General features: G+C 42.0%; 1 protein-coding gene and 1 long non-coding RNA gene across 3 annotated transcripts in view; one reads left to right on the plus strand and one right to left on the minus strand.

The window, feature by feature from the left end:
* Window positions 1-20,674, plus strand: part of LOC129713146 (thrombospondin type-1 domain-containing protein 7A-like) — a 354,070-nt gene that overhangs the window by 258,077 nt on the left and 75,319 nt on the right. Inside the window, exons 7-8 of the mRNA XM_055661980.1 lie at window positions 987-1,175; window positions 2,623-2,857. Coding sequence (XP_055517955.1) covers window positions 987-1,175; window positions 2,623-2,857 — 424 coding nt within the window. The remainder of the gene's footprint in view (window positions 1-986; window positions 1,176-2,622; window positions 2,858-20,674) is intronic.
* LOC129713155 (uncharacterized) lies at window positions 1,017-20,522 on the minus strand. Of its 2 annotated transcripts, none has more exons than XR_008726188.1 (3): window positions 19,855-20,522; window positions 2,595-2,805; window positions 1,017-1,156 (listed from the first exon to the last, which is right to left on the minus strand). It is a non-coding gene; the product is annotated as an uncharacterized LOC129713155 (long non-coding RNA). The 2 variants fall into 2 exon arrangements; XR_008726187.1 differs by having other exon boundaries at window positions 2,595-2,785; window positions 19,855-20,510.

Below are 20,674 nucleotides of genomic sequence, written 5' to 3' on the forward strand. Positions count from 1 at the left end.
ATAGGTAACTTCCTCTTAGCACGTAACTCCAAAAGTGAGGGAGAAAGGGCAGAGAAGCTTTCAGTTAAACTAGTGGGATTAGCTACAAAGTATGACTCATAACCTCAGAGGGCGGTGCAGGCCGGTTCTCTAGATACTTTCAAGAGAGAGCTAGATAAGGCTCTTAAAGATAGCGGAGTCAGGGGATATGGGAAGAAGGCAGGAACGGGGTACTGATTGGGGATGATCAGCCATGATCACATTGAATGGTGGTGCTGGCTCGAAGGACTGAATGGCCTACTCCTGCACCTATTGTTTATTGTCTATTGTCTATAATATGAGTGACACTGATCTACAGTATTGCACTGCTGGTGCCGCTTTATTTAAGATGGGACATCAGACTGCAGTCTCTGCTCTCGTGCTGAAGCCACTAGTTTGAAGAAAAATTGGCAAGTCATTCCTGTTATTCTGGCCCAAAATGTATCTCAATTCATTTTACTTATAAAAAAGAATGGCTTTATTAGTGTTTCCCACATTACAACAGTGACATATTTTAAAAATACTTTAATGATTGTGAAGTGTGTTTGATATTTCTTAAATGTGCTATTTAATTCCAATTTCTTAATTTACTTCCCTAAGAAGGCAGGCTTGCCACAAATAAGAATGCTAGCAACATTAGCAAACATTGCAAATGTTACAAATTCCCATCACCATCATAACATATTTTACATGTTTATATAAATAAATATGATTGTAATTGACTTTTGGGGATTTAACTGCATATGGGATATTATGACCACAATTTGATATTAGAATGCAATAGATTTTATTCTTTGAACGAAGCAACATTTACAATTGAAATAGCATATTAGCATAAAAAAATACTGTGGTCATTGGTGTATTGATCTTTTACATTTTCTGAAATACTTACATTTTTTAATCATGTGATTTATTTTCAATTTAGATTGATGATTTTATTTTGGTTGATTTTTTTCTTTCCCCTGGAGAAATTGTAGACAGAAATCTGTGCAACGAAGCCATCTATCCTGTGCCAGTATCGTGTGAAGTACCTTGTCCGAAAGACTGTGTCCTTAGTAAATGGTCTGGGTGGTCATCGTGCTCTTATACTTGTTCTGGCAAAACCACCGAGGGTAAACAGATGCGTGCACGTTCAATTCTGGCATATGCAGAAGAAGGTATGATTTTCAATCAATGAAACGGGTCTAGCTCTCATATAACAGTAACAGTAAAAAGCACAAATTATTAATGGATTTTGTAACTAAGATAATAACCAGCATCATCTTTATATATGCAAACCACTTGTTATCGTATTAATGTTTGCTTATTGAGGGGATTCAATCTGGTGACTGGGGTATATTGCTATCAACAAAGAAAAGGATCTCCAGGGATTCATGCAATTAGCAAATAAAAACTTTACAAACTGTAATTTTTATTTAGTTTAATTCTGAGAATACATCAATTTATATGCATCTGATTATAAATGTATTGACACATGTCCAATGATTATCTCCCTGACTGTGGTAGGTGATCATCTTTTTAACCTAATGTCTAGTTGTTGTTGTTGTTCTACATTTTATTAGCAAATTTGTTCTTTTGCAAACATTATCCAAGGCATATCATAGAATCATAGAGTAATCCAGCACAGAAATAGGTCCTTCAGCCCATCTCATGATTTAATGGGTTTGATGTCACTGACCCCATTTGCTTTTCATGCTTCATCAACCATGGAATGTGATAGGTGATGGTTCCTTGGTAGCCCATACCAAGCAAATGAGTGGAGGCCCCAGAACCCAGACTCCCAGACAGGGGTGGCACAGTGGTGCAGCGGTAGAATTGTTGCCTTACAGCACTAGAGACCCAGGTTTGATCCTGACTACGGGCGCTGTCTGTGCGTAGGTTTGTCCGTTCTCCCCTTGATCACATGGGCTTTCTCCGGGTGCTCCGGATTCCGCCCACACTCCAAAGACGTACTGGTTTTTAGGTTAATTGGCTTCAGTTGAATTGTCCCTAGTTTGTAGGATAGTGTTAATGTACACGGTGATCTCTGGGCGGCGCGGATTCGTTAGGCCGAAGGGCCTGTTTCCTCGTTGCATCTCCAAGCTAAACTACCTATTACATACTATAGCTGCTCCCAATCAATTGTGAATCATTTGATGTTATTTTCCTCATGAAGGAATAATTGGGTTGATAATTAAAAGACTGTGCATCACATACTGTGAAGCCTTTAGCAATAAAACACCTGTTCCATAATAGACCATTAAGCATGAATGCTTTTCAAGAAGTTCAATGCCTAACTATGTCACCCTGGTTGCTTTCTTCTGGGTTTTTTAATTCTACAGTGAAACCATGCATAACTTTTCACAAAATTGGTTTGAAATTAAAGACATACAAAGACTTTGTATTATTTATGTGATATTAGAGTGAGAACACCCATGTCTTATTAAAAGTGGTATTTTATTAAACTGTGTTAAATGGTGACATGCAGCTTCATACCTTGTTCATGGCCATAATAAATACATCATTATTACATACATCAAATACATGTTATTTCATCACCAAGTGAGCTAACAATGTTTTCAAAGTCAAACACCTACTATTCTTATTTCTTTTATTTTTCAATAGGAGCAGCGCAGTGCCCAAACATCAGTGCCTTACAGGAAGTACGCAGCTGCAACGAGCATCCTTGTGTTATCCATCACTGGCAGACTGGTCCTTGGGGCCTGTGTATCGAAGATGTGTCCGTAGCTGGTCTTAACTCGAGCACCAGCTGGAGTGGTGAGGCAACCTGTGCCGTGGGAATGCAAACTAGAAAGGTTATTTGTGTGAGAGTCAACGTGGGACAAGTCGGACCAAAAAAGTAAAAACAACAGAGATCGCTTATTAAACCTGTAATAATATTTGCTCTGCATGAAAGTAAACTATTTAAAGTGATGTAACTTCCATTCCACTGACTAGTCATAGAATCATGGAGTAATATAGTGTGGAAACAGATCCTCCAGCCCAACTTGCCCACACCAGCCAACATATCTCAGCCACACTAGTCCCACCAACCCACATTTGGACCCTTTCACTCCAAACCTGTCCTATCCATGTACCTGTCTAACTGTTTCTTAAATGTTGGGATAGTCCCTGACTCAACAACCTCCTCTGGCAGCTTGTTCCATACACCCACCACCCTTTGTGTGAAAAAGTTACCCCTCAGATTCCCATTAAATCTTTTCCTCTTCACCTTGAACCTATGTTCTCTGGTCCTCGATTCCCCTACTCTGGGCAAGAGACTGTGTGCATCTACCCGATCTATTCCTCTCATGATCTTATACACCTCTTTAAGATCACCCCTCATCTTCCTGCGCTCTAAAGAATAGAGTCTCAGCCCACTCAACCTCTCCCTGTAGCTCAGACTCTCTTGCCCAGGTAACATCTTTGTAAATCTTCTCTGTGCCTTTTCTAGCTTGACAATATCTTTCCCATAACATTTTGCCCAGAACTGAACACAATAGTCAATCGTGTTTAATTGTCGTATGCACCAGGAATGAAACAATAATATTCTTACTTGCACATTAACACACACGATAACACAACACACCACAAATAATTATACCATAATTGATAATACAATACATTATTGGTAATACTAGGTAAGCAGACTGTTAGAGTGAAAACAGTGCATAGTGCAACCTACGCAAAGTCCACAAAGGTTTGTTGTTGAGGTAGGGTTGTGGTTTTATCCAGTACTGTTCATGAGCCTGATGGTTGATGAGAAGAAGCTGTTGTTGAACCTAGAGGTAACAGTTAACAACTAAAGTACTCACAAAGTATAATGTCAGGGAAATCCATTAGATTCATTCTGGATTTAGATTGCAAGATGATCTAGATGTTCTGACAGGGAGTTTCTTCTCCCATTTCCAATGTAGTTCAGCAAAGTATAATTAGATTAATTATAGATCAGTTGATTATTTATTGAGTTCTTGCATTTTATTCCAGAGTGTTCACTGCAAAAATCTAAAGTTGTGACTGATTCAGATTCAGATTAGTTTATTTTCACACATACCAGGGTGCAAATGAATTGTTTGTTCACTTGAATTGCATTTGTTTCATGCAGTTGAAGTGCAATATGCAAAACAGCACAGTCGAAAATTGGAGTGTTATTTACATAGCAGTAGGTGCATGATAAATGCACCGCCATTCAATATTATGGCTGCATCCAACTCAGTATCCCGTAAACAGCACACTCCCTCTTAAATATAGCCAATGAACTGCTTTGAGATCCAGAGATTCACCACTCTCTGTGTGAAAAAAGTTCTTCTCATCTCGGTTTTAAAGGATTTCCCCTTTATCCTTAAGCTGTGACCCCTTGTCCTGGACTTCCCTAACATCGGGAACAATCTTCCTGCATCTAGCCTGTCCAACCCCTTAAGAATTTTGTAAGTTTCTATAAGATCCCCTCTCAATCTTTAGAGAGTATAAACCAAGTCTATCCAGTCTTTCTTCATAATTATTCACTTTCAGTTTGAAGTAGTGCACTAAACTGCAAAAACAGAATAACCAAATGAGGTAGAGTGAGCACATCTGGGAAGGGGTTGTGAAAAGGGTAATTGATAGAGGCATCTGGTAGCAGTAGGGAGATAGCTGTTCTCAAGTCTGGACATCTGGAACCTCAAGCTCCTGTATCTTCTCCCAGAAGGTAGAAGAGAGAAAAGAGAATGGCCAGAGTGGCATTCATCCTTGATGATTTTTCCAGCCTTCCTGATGCAACTTGCCATGAAGATTGACTGGAATGATTGAAGTGACAATACTTTGATGGACTGAGCTGTGTTCATCACACTCTGCAGGTTCAGGCAGTCAAGAGGAGAGCAATTACCATATCAGGCTGAGATGCATCACATCAAAATACTTTTTATAGTGCATCCTGATAGTCGTGCTTTGTGTCAAGGTTATCCAGTGTGAAAGTGATGCAAGAGACGTGGCATCCTCCAGAGATATGTTTTACCTGCAACTGACCTAGATTGGCTGGAGACTGGTGCTGATGTGAACCGTTGCCAATCTTTAAATGTGCAAATTTCAGGAAAGGCTGGCAGGTGGATAGCAATGAAGTGGATATGTATCAAACAATTACAAAGGGGTCTCATAGATGAGATTGATTTGAAGAGAGTAAGGTGAAAGATTAAGTAGTCATTGGAAAAAGATGCCCATTCAAGTTACAAAAAGCAGAATTATAGGGCAAAGTTTTGTTTCACCACAGGAAATAGGGGATGTGGCATTAGTTGCTAAATTGGTGATTTCCAATTTAGTAACAAATAGCTTCAAAATCCAGAAGTTAAGAAAAGCAAAATTTTGAGGAGACCTCTCAGGGATAAAGAGGTTACCTTCCCCCTTCCCCCAGTCAAAATTATCTAGTTTTCACCTGATCATTCTGACAAGGAGAGAAGGTCCAACTTTTGCCTGATCTAGCCCAGAAGGAACTGTGAGGAATAAAAATCAATCCTCTGTGATCTATAATATCAAGACTTCCTCTGTCAGCCACTATCAGTAGGTTTCCATCTTAGAACATATGTTTTTTTATGATTCATCTTTCTGTGAAATGGCGCTTAAGCTTCAAAGAAGATGAAAGCAGAATATTAATTATTGCAAACAGGAAACAGAATATGTTTATGTATTTTGTTTTTAAAAATTCAGCAATTTGGAATCTCATGGAACTTTTCAACTCGGGACTGGCCTAAGCTTTAATAATACCTCAGAGAACAGTAAGCTCAAAGTACATAGCTGTGTGGAGTTTATGCTAATTCTATGATTCGGAATTACTCCTATGAGCCTGGTATATTTGGCTTTCTAAATAGATTCATACCTCATTAAATAGGTTATTGAATATCATGAAGAAAAAAGTTACAATGACGGATTCGCAATTATTAAATCTGTTTCTGTGGAGAAAGACATTTGGGAGTGTATTCTGGCAGCTATTCCCTGGAGCACAATGTTATTAATCTTAAAACGCAAGCAGTCGTGAAGATTATATATGAAACCATTTTTCCGTTCTGTGTTTCCAACTGCATTCTCCTGTACTTTTTCATTAAACATTTCAATCTTATTGTAGAAACAAAGAATTGCTGTTGCTGGTTAGTACACAAAAGGGTACAAAGTGCTGGAGTAACTCAGCAGATCCCGACCTGAAACATCACCTACCAGTGTTCCCTAGAGACGCTCCGTGGACCTGCTAAATTGTCCCAATGCTTTGTGTCCATTTCCATCTTATTCATAATTTTCAGTCCTTATAATGTATATAGCTTTTCTGATAGTTCATTCTTTTCTTATCATTTAACATTTCACATTCAAAGGTTTACAATAATTATAATGAAACATTCTGATGGCTATGAATGCCGTGCCTTTTATGTGTTGAGATGCAAGGTGCATGAGATGGTGAGATTATTGATTTTAATTTATTTGTTGAAAATTATTTTGTTAATTCAGTCTTAATACATGAGCATTTATCTAATTAAAATTAGTTCCAAGAATTAATAGTGACTGGCCCAAGCATACGATGTGGATTACACTTGTGGTCCAATATTGTGGAAGACAGTATTGATCACCTAATTATAGGTAGATGTAACTTCCTGCTTAACATGCCATTAATATGAATATTCTGAGGTAGATATTCAGTTTATATTTGCTTTATGCTACAATCGTTAGTTGTGCTATAATCGTTCAATTCCACCTATTTATTAATGCTAAATGCTTGCTGCATATTGTCCAAACACCAAATCAGGAATTACCAAAACAAAGGTAGACAAAAATGCTGGAGAAACTCAGCGGGTGCGGCAGCATCTATGGAGCGAAGAAGGGTTTCGGCTGGAAACGGGAACCCGCTGAGTTTCTCCAGCATTTGTGCCTACCTTTGATTTTCCAGCATCTGCAGTTCCTTCTTGAACTTTACCAAAACAAAATTGGACCATCCTTCGAAGAAAATCAGTCATTTGGTTGAAACCAACTTGTGCAATTGATCAGCCAGCATAAATAGTTCAGTCCATAAAAATCAATCTGCTATAAACATGAGAGCATTGTGGAATTGCAGAATATCAGCACAAATTCACAGAAAACAAATATCGTAGCTTTGACACCCTATCACTAGATTCTCGATCTCTTTCCTATACTCATCCTCTTCATTGTTGTTCCGCAAAGGTATTACCCAATCTGGGAACTGGCATCTACATGTGTTTAAAATCATATACATTACGTAGTGGACATATTATAATCCAAACTTTCACATTTTTATCAGTGGTGTGATAAAAATTAGTCTAGATCACTTCTTGCCTTTGGGAAAGGCTGATGCCTTAAAGTTGCAAGATAAAATACCTTGAGTTCAATAGAAAATGTTAACATTGCTCTGTAAAAGGGCCTGTCCCACTGCAGGGACCTAATCTGCGAGTTTAGAAGAGTTTGCGCTCGACTCAAACTCGCAGCATGGTCGACACGTTGTCCTAGGAGGTCACTGTAAAGGGCCTGTCCCACTTTCACAACCTAATTCACAACCTTTTTTACTCGTGGACATTTTTCATCATGCTAGAAAAACGCCCCAACCTAATTGATGCCACGAGTACCTATGACTAGCATCATAGTAGGCGGCGCGACTCTGGTCAGCAGCGGCCACTGCACCTGTCCGCCCATTATTTTTTTGTCTGTGTTTTTTATGTCTCGTGACAACCATGCTGCGAGGGGGGGGGTATGAATCTCTCCCTGCACTGGGACCAAACTCAGTCGGGTCTCAGATGAATTGGGGTCGTGCAAAGAGCGGACAGGGCCCGGGAATGGCCCCGACTCACCCACCGTCGCGGAGCTGGCCTGACCGGAGCGGGTGGAGCGGTGGAGGAGCGCTTTGCCGCTGCCGCTGCCTGCTGCTTCCGCTGCCGCTGCTGATGCGGAGGCTCCAACGTCAGGTCTCTTCCTACCCGCGGCTCCCTGGACTACCGCTTTTGGGGCTCCTGCAACGGCACTTCTCCCGCCCGAGTTGCGGGGTCGAAGAGCTCCTGGGCGGGGCCTAACACCACTGTCCCGGCGTGGCTTTAATGGCCGCGGGACACTCGCCTTCGCCAGCCAGGGGGGGGAGTGCAGGGGGGGGAGTGCAGTGGAGAGATAGTTTTTTTGGCCTTCCATCACAGCTATGTGATGGAGGTTTATGTAAAATGTAATTATGTTGTGTCTGGGGTCTCTGGTGTGTAATGTATGGCTGCAGAAACGGCATTTCATTTGAACCTCCAGGGGTCCAAATGACAAATAAATAGACTATTGACTATTGACTATTGACAATTGATAGCCTGATACAACCTACCTACAACCTCCCACGACCTCGTGACGACCATGCTGCGAGTATGAATCAAGGGCAAACTCAGCAGTGGTCGTGAATTAGGTCGTGAAAGTAGGTCGTGCGGTTCCCGGAGGTTTTTGTCAGTCTTCCTACCTGCTTCCACTACCTGCAACCTCCGGCAACCACCTGCAACCTCTGGGATCCGCAAGGAAACCTTGGGTGGGGCGCAAAGTCTCCAGAGGTTTCTGTTCAGGTTTCCTAAGTGGAACAGGGGCATATCTCTTCTTCATGCTTGAGGGAAGTCCCCGCATACTCGCGGCCTGAGTTTGGTCAAAGAAATCTTTTCAGCATGCTGAAAGATTTTCTGCAAGTAAAAATTGGCCGGCATGGTTCTTTTGAACTCGTAGTGCAGTGGAGTGGGGTCGCTATGTAGTTATAGGCAGTTGAGGTAGCCGTAGGCAATCTCCTTCACTGACCTGGCATTTTAATTGGCTCATTGGAGTTTATTAAAAAACCAAGGAAAACTGACCGGTATGTTAAATACCCACTAAACTTTATTAAAAGTTGGCTGGCTTCTTAAAAGTGTTTCCACTGCTTCTCACCCCACTTCTCCCCCCTCTCCTCTCCCTTCTTCCCTCCCTTCTCTCCCCTCTCTCTCCCTCTCTCCCTCCCCTCTCTCCCCTTCTCTCCCCCCCCCCCCGACCCCCCCCCGCGCTCTCTAAAGGACTTCACGTACACTGTGCCAGCCGTCTTTTACCTTCCTGTTCATTGTGTGTGTGTGTGTGTTTCAGTGTGTGTGTGTGTGTGTGCTTCCCTGGCCCCCGTGTGTGTGTGTGTGTGTGTGTGTGTGTGTGTGTGTGTGTGTGTGTGTGTGTGTGTGTGTGTGTGTGTGTGTGTGTGTGTGTGTGTGTGTGTGTGTGTGTGTGTGTGTGTGTGTGTGTGTGTGTGTACGTGTACTGACGGTCAATCCAGCTCGCGGATTCATCGCTGACGGTCGATCCAGCTCGTCTTTTTCAGGAGTTGTGCCCTCGAGTTTAAAGGTCGAAGACAGTTGCTGCAAAGTCGTATTGGTAGGACAGGTCCTTAAATGTATGCATACTCTGATGCTGTACATAGGAAGGATCATGGAACCAGCAACTCAAATTTCACTGTACCTTAATTGGTATATGTGACAATAAACTGACCTTGAAATCTTAAAACATTTTAATTGCCTCTGCGTCAATATCTGCTAATTTTGTGCTTCATGCTTTTACTTTTTATAACTTATATTATTTTGTTGATATGCAAAATTCTGCTTTTCCGTGAATCTGCAATTTCAAAGAGAATTTGTTGGTATTGCTTAAGTGATTTTCAACAGATTACTGCAGACTGGGAATTGTAATCGCCTGAAGCTGTTCTCTTCTTGACGATAGAACACAACAAAGGGGCAGCACTTAGAAGAGAAATGAATTACTGAAAGAAAATACCAGCAAAAGAACACTGAAATTGCAATAAAAATTAGTTCAGTTCCCTTGGCAGTAGTTGTAATTTCTTGAAATATTCTGAAGTTTCAGTGATGCATCGATCCCGGTCAACTCAATGTTTTAGTTTAGTTTAGTTTATTATTACCATCAAGTGTACCGAGATAGAGTGAAAAGCTTTTTTGTTGCGCCATCCAGTCAGCGTAAAGACTATGCATGATTACAATCAAGCAATCCACAGGGTTCAGATACATCTTAAAGAGCACAACGTTTCATGCAAGATAAAGTCAAGTAAAGTCTGAATAAAGATAGTTCGAAGGTCTCCAACAGGTAGATGTTCTCTAGTTGATGAGAGGACAGTTCAGTTGCTTGATAACAGCTAGGAAGAAACTGTCCTTGAATCTGCATTTTCAAACTTGCCTAGAGGGGAGAGGGGAGAAGAGTTAATTACCGAGGCGAGACTGGTCCTTGGTTATGCTGACGGCCTTGCTGAGGCAGTGTGGTGTAGATGGTTTGCGCGATGGACTGGGCGATTCCCACAATTTTGCAGGGTCTTGAATGGAGCAGTTCTCAAACCATGCTGTGATGCATCTGAGAAAATGCTTTCTAAGGGGCATCTGTTGAAGTTGGTGATGTTGTTGAGGACATGCCAAACTTCCTAAGCCTTCTAAGGAAGTAGAGCCGTTGGTGTGTTTTATTGGCCATTGCTTCCATGTGGATGGTCCAGGGAAAATTGCTGGTGATATTTATTCCTAAGAACTTGAAGCTTTCAACCATTTCTACTTTGGCACCATCAATATATACCGGGGTATGTGTGTCGCTTTGCTTCCTGAATTCAATCGTAATCTCCTTTGCCTTGCAGTTATTGAGGGAGAGGTTGTTGTTATAGCACAAGGTTCTCAGTCTCCTTCCTGTATCTCTCTCGTCATTCTTTGCTCTGGCCCACTATTGGTGGTGTTTTCTGCAATTGTGTACATTAAGGTAGATTGGTATTTGCTGCACAGTCATGAGCATATAGGAGTATGGAAAGAGGCTGAGAAAGTATCCCTGTGGGGCACCAGGGTTGAGCATTGTAGAGGATGATTTGTCACTTACCCTCAGTGATTGTGGTCTGTTGGTCAGAAAATTGAGAATCCAATTTTGACCGGGTGGCGCCCGCAATGGCTGCCTCGCCAACAGTCTCTCTCATCCTTCTCATTCTTGGTTGTTTTTTAGTATGTATTAAATGTATGCTTTAATGTTCTTTAGCTTGCTTTTTTTGTGGGGGGGGGGGGGAGGGGGGAAAGGTTGGGGGAAACCTTTTCTAATCTCTTACCTCGATGGAGATACGACTTTTTCCATATCGTATCTCCATCTGCACTGCGGCCTAACTCGTGAAGCTGGCGGTGTCTGCTGGCGACCGACTTCGGGGGCTCCAACCACGGGAGCCTGCGGACTTAACATCGTGGAGCTTACGGTCCCTGATTAGGGACCGACTTTGGGAGCTCCCAGCCGCAGGAGTTTCGACCGCCCCAATCACGGGAGCTTCGATCGCCCCCGACACGGGGGCTTCGATCACCAGCTGCGGGAGCTTCGATCGCCCCAACTGCGGATGGTTCGACTCTCTCAACCCCGACAGAATAAAGTGGGAAGAAGATTAGACTTTATTGCCTTACATCACAGTGAGGAATGTGGGGAATCCGCTGTGGTGGATGTTTATGTAGTTGTGTGTCTTGTTCTTTTTTTTAGTATGGCTGTAGGGTAATCAAGTTTCACTGTACCTCAATTGGTAAACGTGACAATAAACATAATTTGAACATTTGAAACGAACTGCAGAGGGAAGCGCTGACGAAATTCCACAAGTTTGGAGATGAGCTTGGATGGGATAATGATATTGGAATTAGAGCTGTAGTCTATGAAAAAAAGTCTACCCTTGGTTTGTTTATTATCCAGCTCATTCCTGGGATGAGTGTAGAGCCAGAGTGATGTTATCAGCCGTGGACTGTTGTGGCGGTAGGCAAACTGCAGTGGGTCAAGGTTGCTTGGTAGACTGGATTTAATGTGTTCCAGAAGCAACCTCTCAAAGCACTTCATCATAGTGGATGTCAATGCTACTGGTGGGTAGTCACTTAAGGCATGATATCATGATTTTCGTGACTTCTTGATAGTGAGGCAGGTGGGCACCTCAGAACGGAGTAGGGAGAGATTAAAGATGTCAGCGAATACTCCCACTAGCTGGTCCGCACAGCTACTAAGGACTTGGCCAGGGATTCTGTTTGGACTAGTTGCTCTCCATGGGTTCATCCTCGCCATCACCCGATCTAACTTCTGCAACAGTGACACTAGGGAAAGGCACACTCGAGTCCGTTGAGATGGGTGTCATCTCAAAGTGTCTTTTGCTCAAAGCGAGCAGAGAATGCATTAGGTTTATCAGGTAAGGTCGCACTATCACCAGCAATGCTGCCTGACTTTGCTTTGCGGCCAGTTATAGTATTCAGGCCTTGCGCAGTCTGTGTGTGTCCGAATGATTATACTGGGACTCAAGTTTGTCCCGGTATTGTTCCCTTGGCATTCCTGATGGCTTTGTGAAGATCGTAGCAAGCTTTCTTATACTGCCCTGGATCAGTTGACGTACACAGTGGTCTTGGCCTACACATGGGAATGTACCTCACGGTTCATCTATGCTCGCTTCAAGAAGAAGAACGTTGATATCACTTTTCAGGCCACTACAGCCCCTGTGACCATGTAATCTCAGCCAACGAGGGCAATGTCAGAAGATCCTTTGAGGATGAACCCTTAGAAAACATAACTTAACTAAACAAAACAAATAGGCAGTGGGTTGTGGTGGAAGGTAGATATTCTGGCTGGAGGTCTGTGTTCAGTGGAGTTCCACAGGGATTTGTGCTGGGACCTCTGCTATTTGTGATTGATATAAATGACCTAGACATAAATGGAGATGGGTTGGTGAGTAGGTTTGTAGACAACACTAAAATTGGAGGAGTTGAATACAGTGAAGAAGGCTGTCAGAACATCAGCAGAATATATATATATATATATATATATATATATCAGCTAAAGAAATGGACTGAGAAATGGCAGATGGAGTTTATCCCAAGCAAGAACAAGGTGTTGCAATATGGCAGTTTGAATGTAAGGAAAGAGTATACAGTTAATGGCGAGACCCTTAATAACATCGATGTGCAGAGTGATCTTAGAGTCCAAGTTCATAGCTCACTGAAGGGTGTAGCTTAAGTAGATAGGGTGGTAAAGAAGGCTTATGATATGGTCGCCTTTATTGTGAGGGGCATTGAATATAGGATTCAGGAAGTCATGATGCTGCTCTATAGGACTATGGTTAGGTCACATTTTGAGGTATTACATGCAGTTCTGGTAGCTCTTTACAAGAAATGAATGGAAGCTTTGGTGAGGGTGCAGAGAAGGTTTATCAGAATGCTGCCTGGATTAGAGGGTTTCAATTGCAGGGAGAGGTTGGATAGACTTAGATTGTTTTCTCTGGAGTGTCAGAGGTTGAGGGGAGACTTGATAGAAGTATCAAAAAAGTATGTGTGGGGCAAGTTTTTTCCCCACAGAGGGTGGTGGGGGCCTTGAACGCTTTGCCAGGGGTGGAAGCAGATATGATAATGGTGTTTAAGATGCTTTTAGATAGGCACATGTAAGTGGAGGGAATAGTGGGATAAAGATCATGTACAGGCAGATAGATCAGTTCACCTGGGCATCATGTGCTGTTATGTTCTATGTTCTAATCTAACCATTATAGCCCTGTCCCACAGTACGAGTTCATCCATTTTTATGATACTGACTGTAAAAGGAAATTCATTTTGTTGTCTCTAATTGAGACAATGACAATAAATTTGAATACAATACAATACAAAGTACGAGTTCATTCCAAGACCTCTCCCGAGTTTAAAAAAAATCAAACTCGTGGTAAGCACGGAGAATTAACGTAGCAGGTACGTCGGAGCTCAGGGACATCACTTAGCGGCTCGTAACGCTAACGGGGTACTCGGGAAGACTCGCTAACGGCAGGTAAGCACGGGAAGACTCATGAAGATTTTTCAACACGTTGAAAAATGTCCACGAGAGCCCCGAGTACCGATGAGTGGCCATTACCGTAAATCTCCGAGTTCGAATCAGGGCAAACTCGGGAGAGCTCTTGGAATGAACTCGTACCGTGGGACAGGGCTATTAATGTTAGCAAGACCAAGGAGCTGATTATTGACTTCAGAGCCAGGGATCCACAGATGTGGCTTCATTGATGTGACTTTCGTGGAGAGAGTGAAGAGCTTCCAGTTCCTGGGCGTGCTTATCTCTAAAGATATGTCCTAAGCCCAGCATATCAATGCAACCACAAAGAAAGATTACTAACATCTAATTCCTTGAAAAGCTGAGGAGATTTGACGAACGGTAGAGAGCATACTGGTAGCTTCATGGCCTGGTTCGGTAAGTCAAACACCCAGGAATGAAGGAGGCCACAGAAAGGGGTAGATATTTTCTAGTCCCTCATGGGTCAGTACCATCAGATTCTTACCATTGAAGGGATCACATGAAGTGCTGCCTCAAGAATGCAGCTTATCTAATCAAAGACCTACACCAAGATGGCCACGCTCTCATCTTGCTACTTCCGTTGGGAAGAAGGTACAAGAGCCTGAGACAATGGCCTCCAAGTTCAATCACAGCTTCTTCCTAACAAACATCAGGCTCTTGAACTGCACAACACGAACCACAACCCCATCTCAGCAACTCTGATCTACTGTGGACTTCATTTTAGTTGCTTTATGGACTTCCGCTTTGCACTATTTTGGGCTAATTGCCTAGAATTACCAATTTATTGCATTATTGATTATTGTATATTTATCACATGTTATTGCATTAATGGGCATGTTAAGCTGCAGCAAGTAAGAATTTCATTGTTCCATTCACCAGAGTGATAGCAAATAATTATTACTCCGTGGAGGAAATCAATTCCACAGGAATTTATATTTTTAATATCAATAACTAAAACTGAATACAAACTTCTACACAAACATACATGCCCACAGTACAAGGTAGTTCAGTTTGTTTTACTGACTTTTAATTTTATTTCCTCCATATGTTATAATGTGAATAACCCATTATAAAGTGTATAACATAAAAACATTTGCACTTATGAAAACTAGGTACTAGATTTTATTTTCGTCCCTAACCACTCTGATTGTTTACTGTGACTGGCGCTGACGATGGCTGCCATGGTGTACTGCTCCTCGATGTTTTGTCTGTGCTTGTTTGTTTGTGTCGTCTGTGAAAATCCCACAAAGATCACTTTATTAAGAGAGGTACTCATTAACATCAGATATATGGTACCTCCAAACATTGTTTCGGATTTCTCTCACTCGCTGGATTACTTGGACATACTTGTTAGCAGGGCTGTGGTTGTGTTCAAGCTCTTGAGATGGAGGAGGACTCTGGGGGGGGAAGAGCTCTGGAGCACTCCCCCAACTCCGGCGACGAGGAATACTCACACCGCTCCCGAGTATATTCCTTGCAAATCTACGTTCTCTCATCAACTGACCAACGACCTGAACGAGTTCTACTGCAGGTTCGATAGACAGAAGCATAATCCCGGTACCCCTACCACCCTCCCCCACCCACTTCTCCCCAATCACCACTTCACACCCACTCACAGCCTAACTCCAGTCTTTGCAGATTGGACTCTTGCCCCACCCACTCCTCCCCAATTACCACTTCACACCCACTTACAGCCTGACTTCAGTCTGCAAAGACTGGGCCATCATCCACTACCCACCCCCCTCCTTGCTGCCCAACATCAGTCTGTCCACTTTTCCATCACTAACAATAGAAATTGAGGAGGTGGAAAAGCTATTCAGGAGACAGAAAAGTTGGAAATCTCCAGGACCGGATAATGTTTCCCCTTCTACCCACAAGCTTTGTGCTGAACAACTGGCACCAGTCTACACAGACATTTTCAACCAGTCCCTGCAAACCTGCACTGTCCCTGCCTACTTCAAAATCATCACTATTGTTCCTGTACCCAAAAAGCCAAGGATTACTGGTCTTAATGACTACAGGCCTGTTGCACTGACATCTGTAATCATAAAGATCCTTGAAAGACTTGTGCTGGCCCAGCTGAAAAATAGCATAAACCCTCTGAAGGACCCTCTGCAGTTTGCATATCAGGCCGATCAGTGGATGACAATCAACCTAAGCCTGCATTTCTTCCTCCAGCACCTAGACAGCCAGGGGACCTATGCAAGGATTTTGTTTGTGGATTTTAGCTCTGCATTCTACAACATTGTGCCAGAGCTACTACACTCCAAACTCTCCCAGTTGACTGTGCCTGAACCCCTCTGTCAGTGGATCACCAACTTCCAGACAAACAGAAAGCAGCATGTGAGGCTGGGAAAGCACATCTCGGACCCACAAACGCTCAGCATAAGAGCACTGCAAGGCTGCATACTCTCCCCTCTCCTTTACTCTCTCTACACCAACAACTGCACCTCCTCAAGTTTGCGAATGACACAACCCTGATTGGACTGATCCAGGATGGGGTGGAATCTGCCTAATGACAGGAAGTGACACAGCTGGCATCCTGGTGCCACAGCAACAACCTGGAGCTCAATGCTCCTAAGACAGTGGAATTGATTGTAGACTTTAGCAGAGCTCCCCCTCTCCTCTCCCCACTCACCATCAACAACACCACAGTCACATCTGTGGAATCATTTAAGTTCCTTGGAACCATCATCTCCAGGGACCTTAAATGGGTGGCCACCATTGACTCCACAGTCAAAAAGGTCCAACAGAGGATGGACTTCCTGTGGCAGCTGAGAAAACACAATCTGCCACAGGCAATGATGGTCCAGTTTTATACTGCCATCATAGAGTCTGTCCTCACCTTCTCCATCATGGTCTGGTTTGGCTCAGCCACCAAGCATGACATCCGGAGGCTGCAGCGCATCGTTCGATCAGCCGAGAAGGTTATTGGCTGCGACCTTCCCCCCATTGTCGAACTGTACACTGCAAGGGCCAGGAAGTGTGTGGGTAAGATCATCTCTGACCCCTCTCACCCTGGTCACAAACTCTTTGAAGCACTTACCTCTGGAAGGTGACACCGGACTGTCAAAGCTGCCACAGCCAGACATAAAAACAGCTTTGTTCCACGAGCAGTATCTCAACTCTACAAGCAAAAGTCTGTAGCCTCCATTTGCTCTGGTATTTTATTTCATTCTTCACATGTTTAAATTATAATGTTTTATTCTTAATTGTTTACTGTATGTTGTGTTGTTACCTGTGAGCAAAGCACAAAACCAATTTCCTTGTATGTATACATACTGGATTAATAAAATGTATTCAATTCAATCCAATTCAATATAGTCCCATTATAGTTAATGGGCTTATCATTTCTGAATAGGAATACAAACTATAAATCCATCATTGGTGACATTTTCTCTATTCATGCAAGATTAGTTTTAAATGACACCGGGCACATGCTGTTCCGGTTCTCAAAAGGATGTAATACCCTGTAATCTTTAATAAGCATCAAATAGATTACTTCTGGAAGGAGGAACCAAAGTTTAGGTTTTTATAAGAATTAGCACTATAACTGTATCTTGATCCTGAATGTAACTGAGAATCAGTTTTCCTTTCTAAACATTGTGGATTAAACAGACACTCCATATGAAAGATGAGGCTTCTTGTACCTTACTGATAAATAGCGATTATCATTGTATAATCAGATCAATAAAGGAACGGTATAGGGCTTATCCAGCATCACCATCTCTGTTGGAAAAACACTTTACTTCACATCATTTGATTTCAATCTGACCTTCAGCGCATCACAAAGAAATCAATATTCCACTTCAAAACTTTCAATGAGCCACTGGCTTAGATTTCTACATCAAACTGAGAGGGAAAAAAAATCTTTGATTGAATTGTTTTCATGATGTGAGCAGCACTATCTTTGCAAACGTACTTCATGTTTTGAAGGAATAGAGATAGTTATTGTCAGATTTCCCCTCAAAACATTGTGAAAGGATGAAAACTCCATGAACCATGTTTCTCTAGGATGCTCCATTAATTTACTACTGAATAATACAGTTGGAGATTGAGTGAATCTCACTGAAAATTGAAAGCTAGATATTTTTTTACAATGAAGTATATCATTGTGCTTCATGTTTGCATGCTTTTCTGTATTGAATGATGGTCAGAATAATGTTTTCATTCCACATAACACAATTACAATATTTGGTCATTGACAATATTTATCTTCTGGATGGCCATAATCATTTAATTATGTATTTGCTTATTAAACACGAAGATAATTCATCTATTTTAGTTCAACAATTATTGTACAATTCCTTTATGTGCTCGCTCAATTCCATCATTAAATTGTTTAACATAAATATTAAACAGCAATACATTTCTACACTCTCCTCAGAAGGAAAATGCCTGGGAGCATTTTGAGACATCAATCTATTTGATCTGAACATTACCTTATCCATCAAAACAAGATAGATGAATGTAACATGAGTCTTTTTAATCTTAAATACATATTTCTTCGAAAAATACACATTTTCAATTATAAAATAGATCCCATCAACTCATGAATTGCAAAAACAAGCCTGAAAGGCTTTAATGTTTAATGTTAATGTTAATTTATAAAAATAAACAGTCTACATTTATTGGCTGAATGCAGCACAAGATTTACAAAAATAGTTCTAAAATATATTGGATGCTTTACTTAAAATATTTATTAATGTTATGTATAATTTCAACTGAATGAAGCGTAGCTGACCAGAATGTGGTGTTTTGCTCTGATGTCTTTCTCACTTTTGTAATAGAATTAAAATAATGAGATAAACAAGGTCCAGTAAAATGCCTAATTAATTTATACACATGCAGGAACCTTCAAAATTAAATTTAAATGTGTGCAGGGCTCTCATGGGAAAGGGCCAAAAGAATGTCTAATCTCATAGAACAACAACTCTTTGGCAGTTCAAAGCCTCTTCTCTACAACTGACAAGATTACAAATAGCTTGTCACATGAACAATGCGCAGCATTTGAAATATTTGTTCACCTTTCCTTATCTGCCTTGTGTGGAATGCAAAGAATTCACCGGATATATATTAGTTTTCTTTTAGTGAAGGGACACCATTTCCTCCCAATCAAACATGCATGGCATAAAGTTTTATTCGTAAACACAGATTCAGCTATCACTGTGTACATTATTATGTAGGTTAATTACAATAAAACTACATAAGATTGTTAGACACAAAATGCTGAAGGAACTCAGTGGGACAGATAGCATCTCAGGATAGAAGGAATGGGTGATGTTTCAGGTCGAGACCCTTTTTCAGGTCTGCCATTCCTATCCAGAGATGCTGCCTGTCCCGCTGAGTTACTCCAGCATTTTGTGTCTATCTTCAGTGTAAACCAGCATCTGCAGTTCCTTCCTATACCTAAAAATGTTAATAAAAGTTAATGGAAGCTGTTTAATTTGCATGAAACAAAGGACTTTTTTATTATGCCCCTGTCCCACTTAGGCAACCTGAACAGAAACCTCTGGTGACCTTGCGCCCCACCCAAGGTTTCCGTGAGGTTAATTTGGTCACTCTCCCTAATGGTCGAAAGTGGTTTCCGCGTAGTCGAGGCTTCTTCTATGTTCCTGCGTATATTTGAACAAAATCAAAACTGGCCTCGACTAAAAATAGGTTGCCGTTTGGTCGAAGCCAGTGGAGTGGGGTCGCTATTTACTTACAGGCAGTCGAAGGCAATCTCCTTCGATGACCGGCCATTTTGATTGGCTCATTGGAGTTTTCAGCAAAGATCCTGTAGGATCTTTGGTTTTCAGGATCTACAAGATCCGTCGGAAGCAAGAATGCCCGCTAACTTTGTTAAACTTCTTAAAACTGTCTCCACACCTTCTCCCCCCCCCCCCTTCCCTCCCCTTCTCTCCCCTTCGCCCCCATTTTCTCCCCCTTCTCTCCCCCTTTTCTCCCCTTCTCCCCCTTCTCTCTCTCCTTCTCTTCCCCTTCTCTCTCCCCTTCTCTGTCCTTCTCTCCCCTTCTCCCCCCTTCATTCCCCGCGCTCTCTAAAGGACTTACCGTGCTCTGTGGCAGCCGTTTACCTTCCTCTTCATCGCGCAGACAGCGCTCCTCCGCTGTCCCTGGCCCCCACCTTCGCGATGTGTTTGTGTACGGCCGGTAACAAAGATCCTATAGGATCTTTGGTCAGTAGATGCAGCTCACGCTTCGGTCGAGTTTTTCCAGGTGAGTGACCAAAACCCCTGGCGACTCATGGAAACCATGGGTGGGGGCGCAAGGTCACCAGAGGTTTACGTTCAGGTTTCCTAAGTGAGACAGTGGCATTAATTTGATGGAAAATTGATGGTCTGTTATACAGTGTTAATTCTGCTCCTTTAATTTCCAATATGAGAATAAACTTTTCTGTGTATCTTTTCATGTGGGTAGAAACTTTCACAGTTAGTGGTGAGAAATGATAGCAAGATAATGCTTCAACTTTGCACTTCTACTTCAATGGATCTTTTGAACATAAATTATACATCTACGTTGGTCTACATTTTACACCAAATTTAAAATAGTCACGGTGGCACAGCGGTAAAGTTGCTGCCTTACAGCAAAAATGCAGCGCCAGAGACCCGTGTTCGATCCCAACTACGGCTGCTGTCTGTATGGAGTTTGTACTTTCTCCCCGTGATCTGCGTGGGTTTTCTGCGAGATCTTCGGTTTCCTCCCATACTCCAAAGATGTACAGGTTTGAGGGTTAATTGGCTTGATTAAGTGGCTTGATAAAAATGTAAAATTGTCCAAGTTGGCGATATGCAGAGTACTGCCCTGCCGACTACAAAATTCAGAAGGTTCAGAAGGTACAAATAAAAAATGTGTGGAAAAATATATGTTTCTA

Source organism: Leucoraja erinacea, chromosome 2 (assembly GCF_028641065.1).
Source record: "Leucoraja erinacea ecotype New England chromosome 2, Leri_hhj_1, whole genome shotgun sequence".
NCBI classification, from domain to species: Eukaryota; Metazoa; Chordata; class Chondrichthyes; order Rajiformes; family Rajidae; genus Leucoraja; species Leucoraja erinaceus.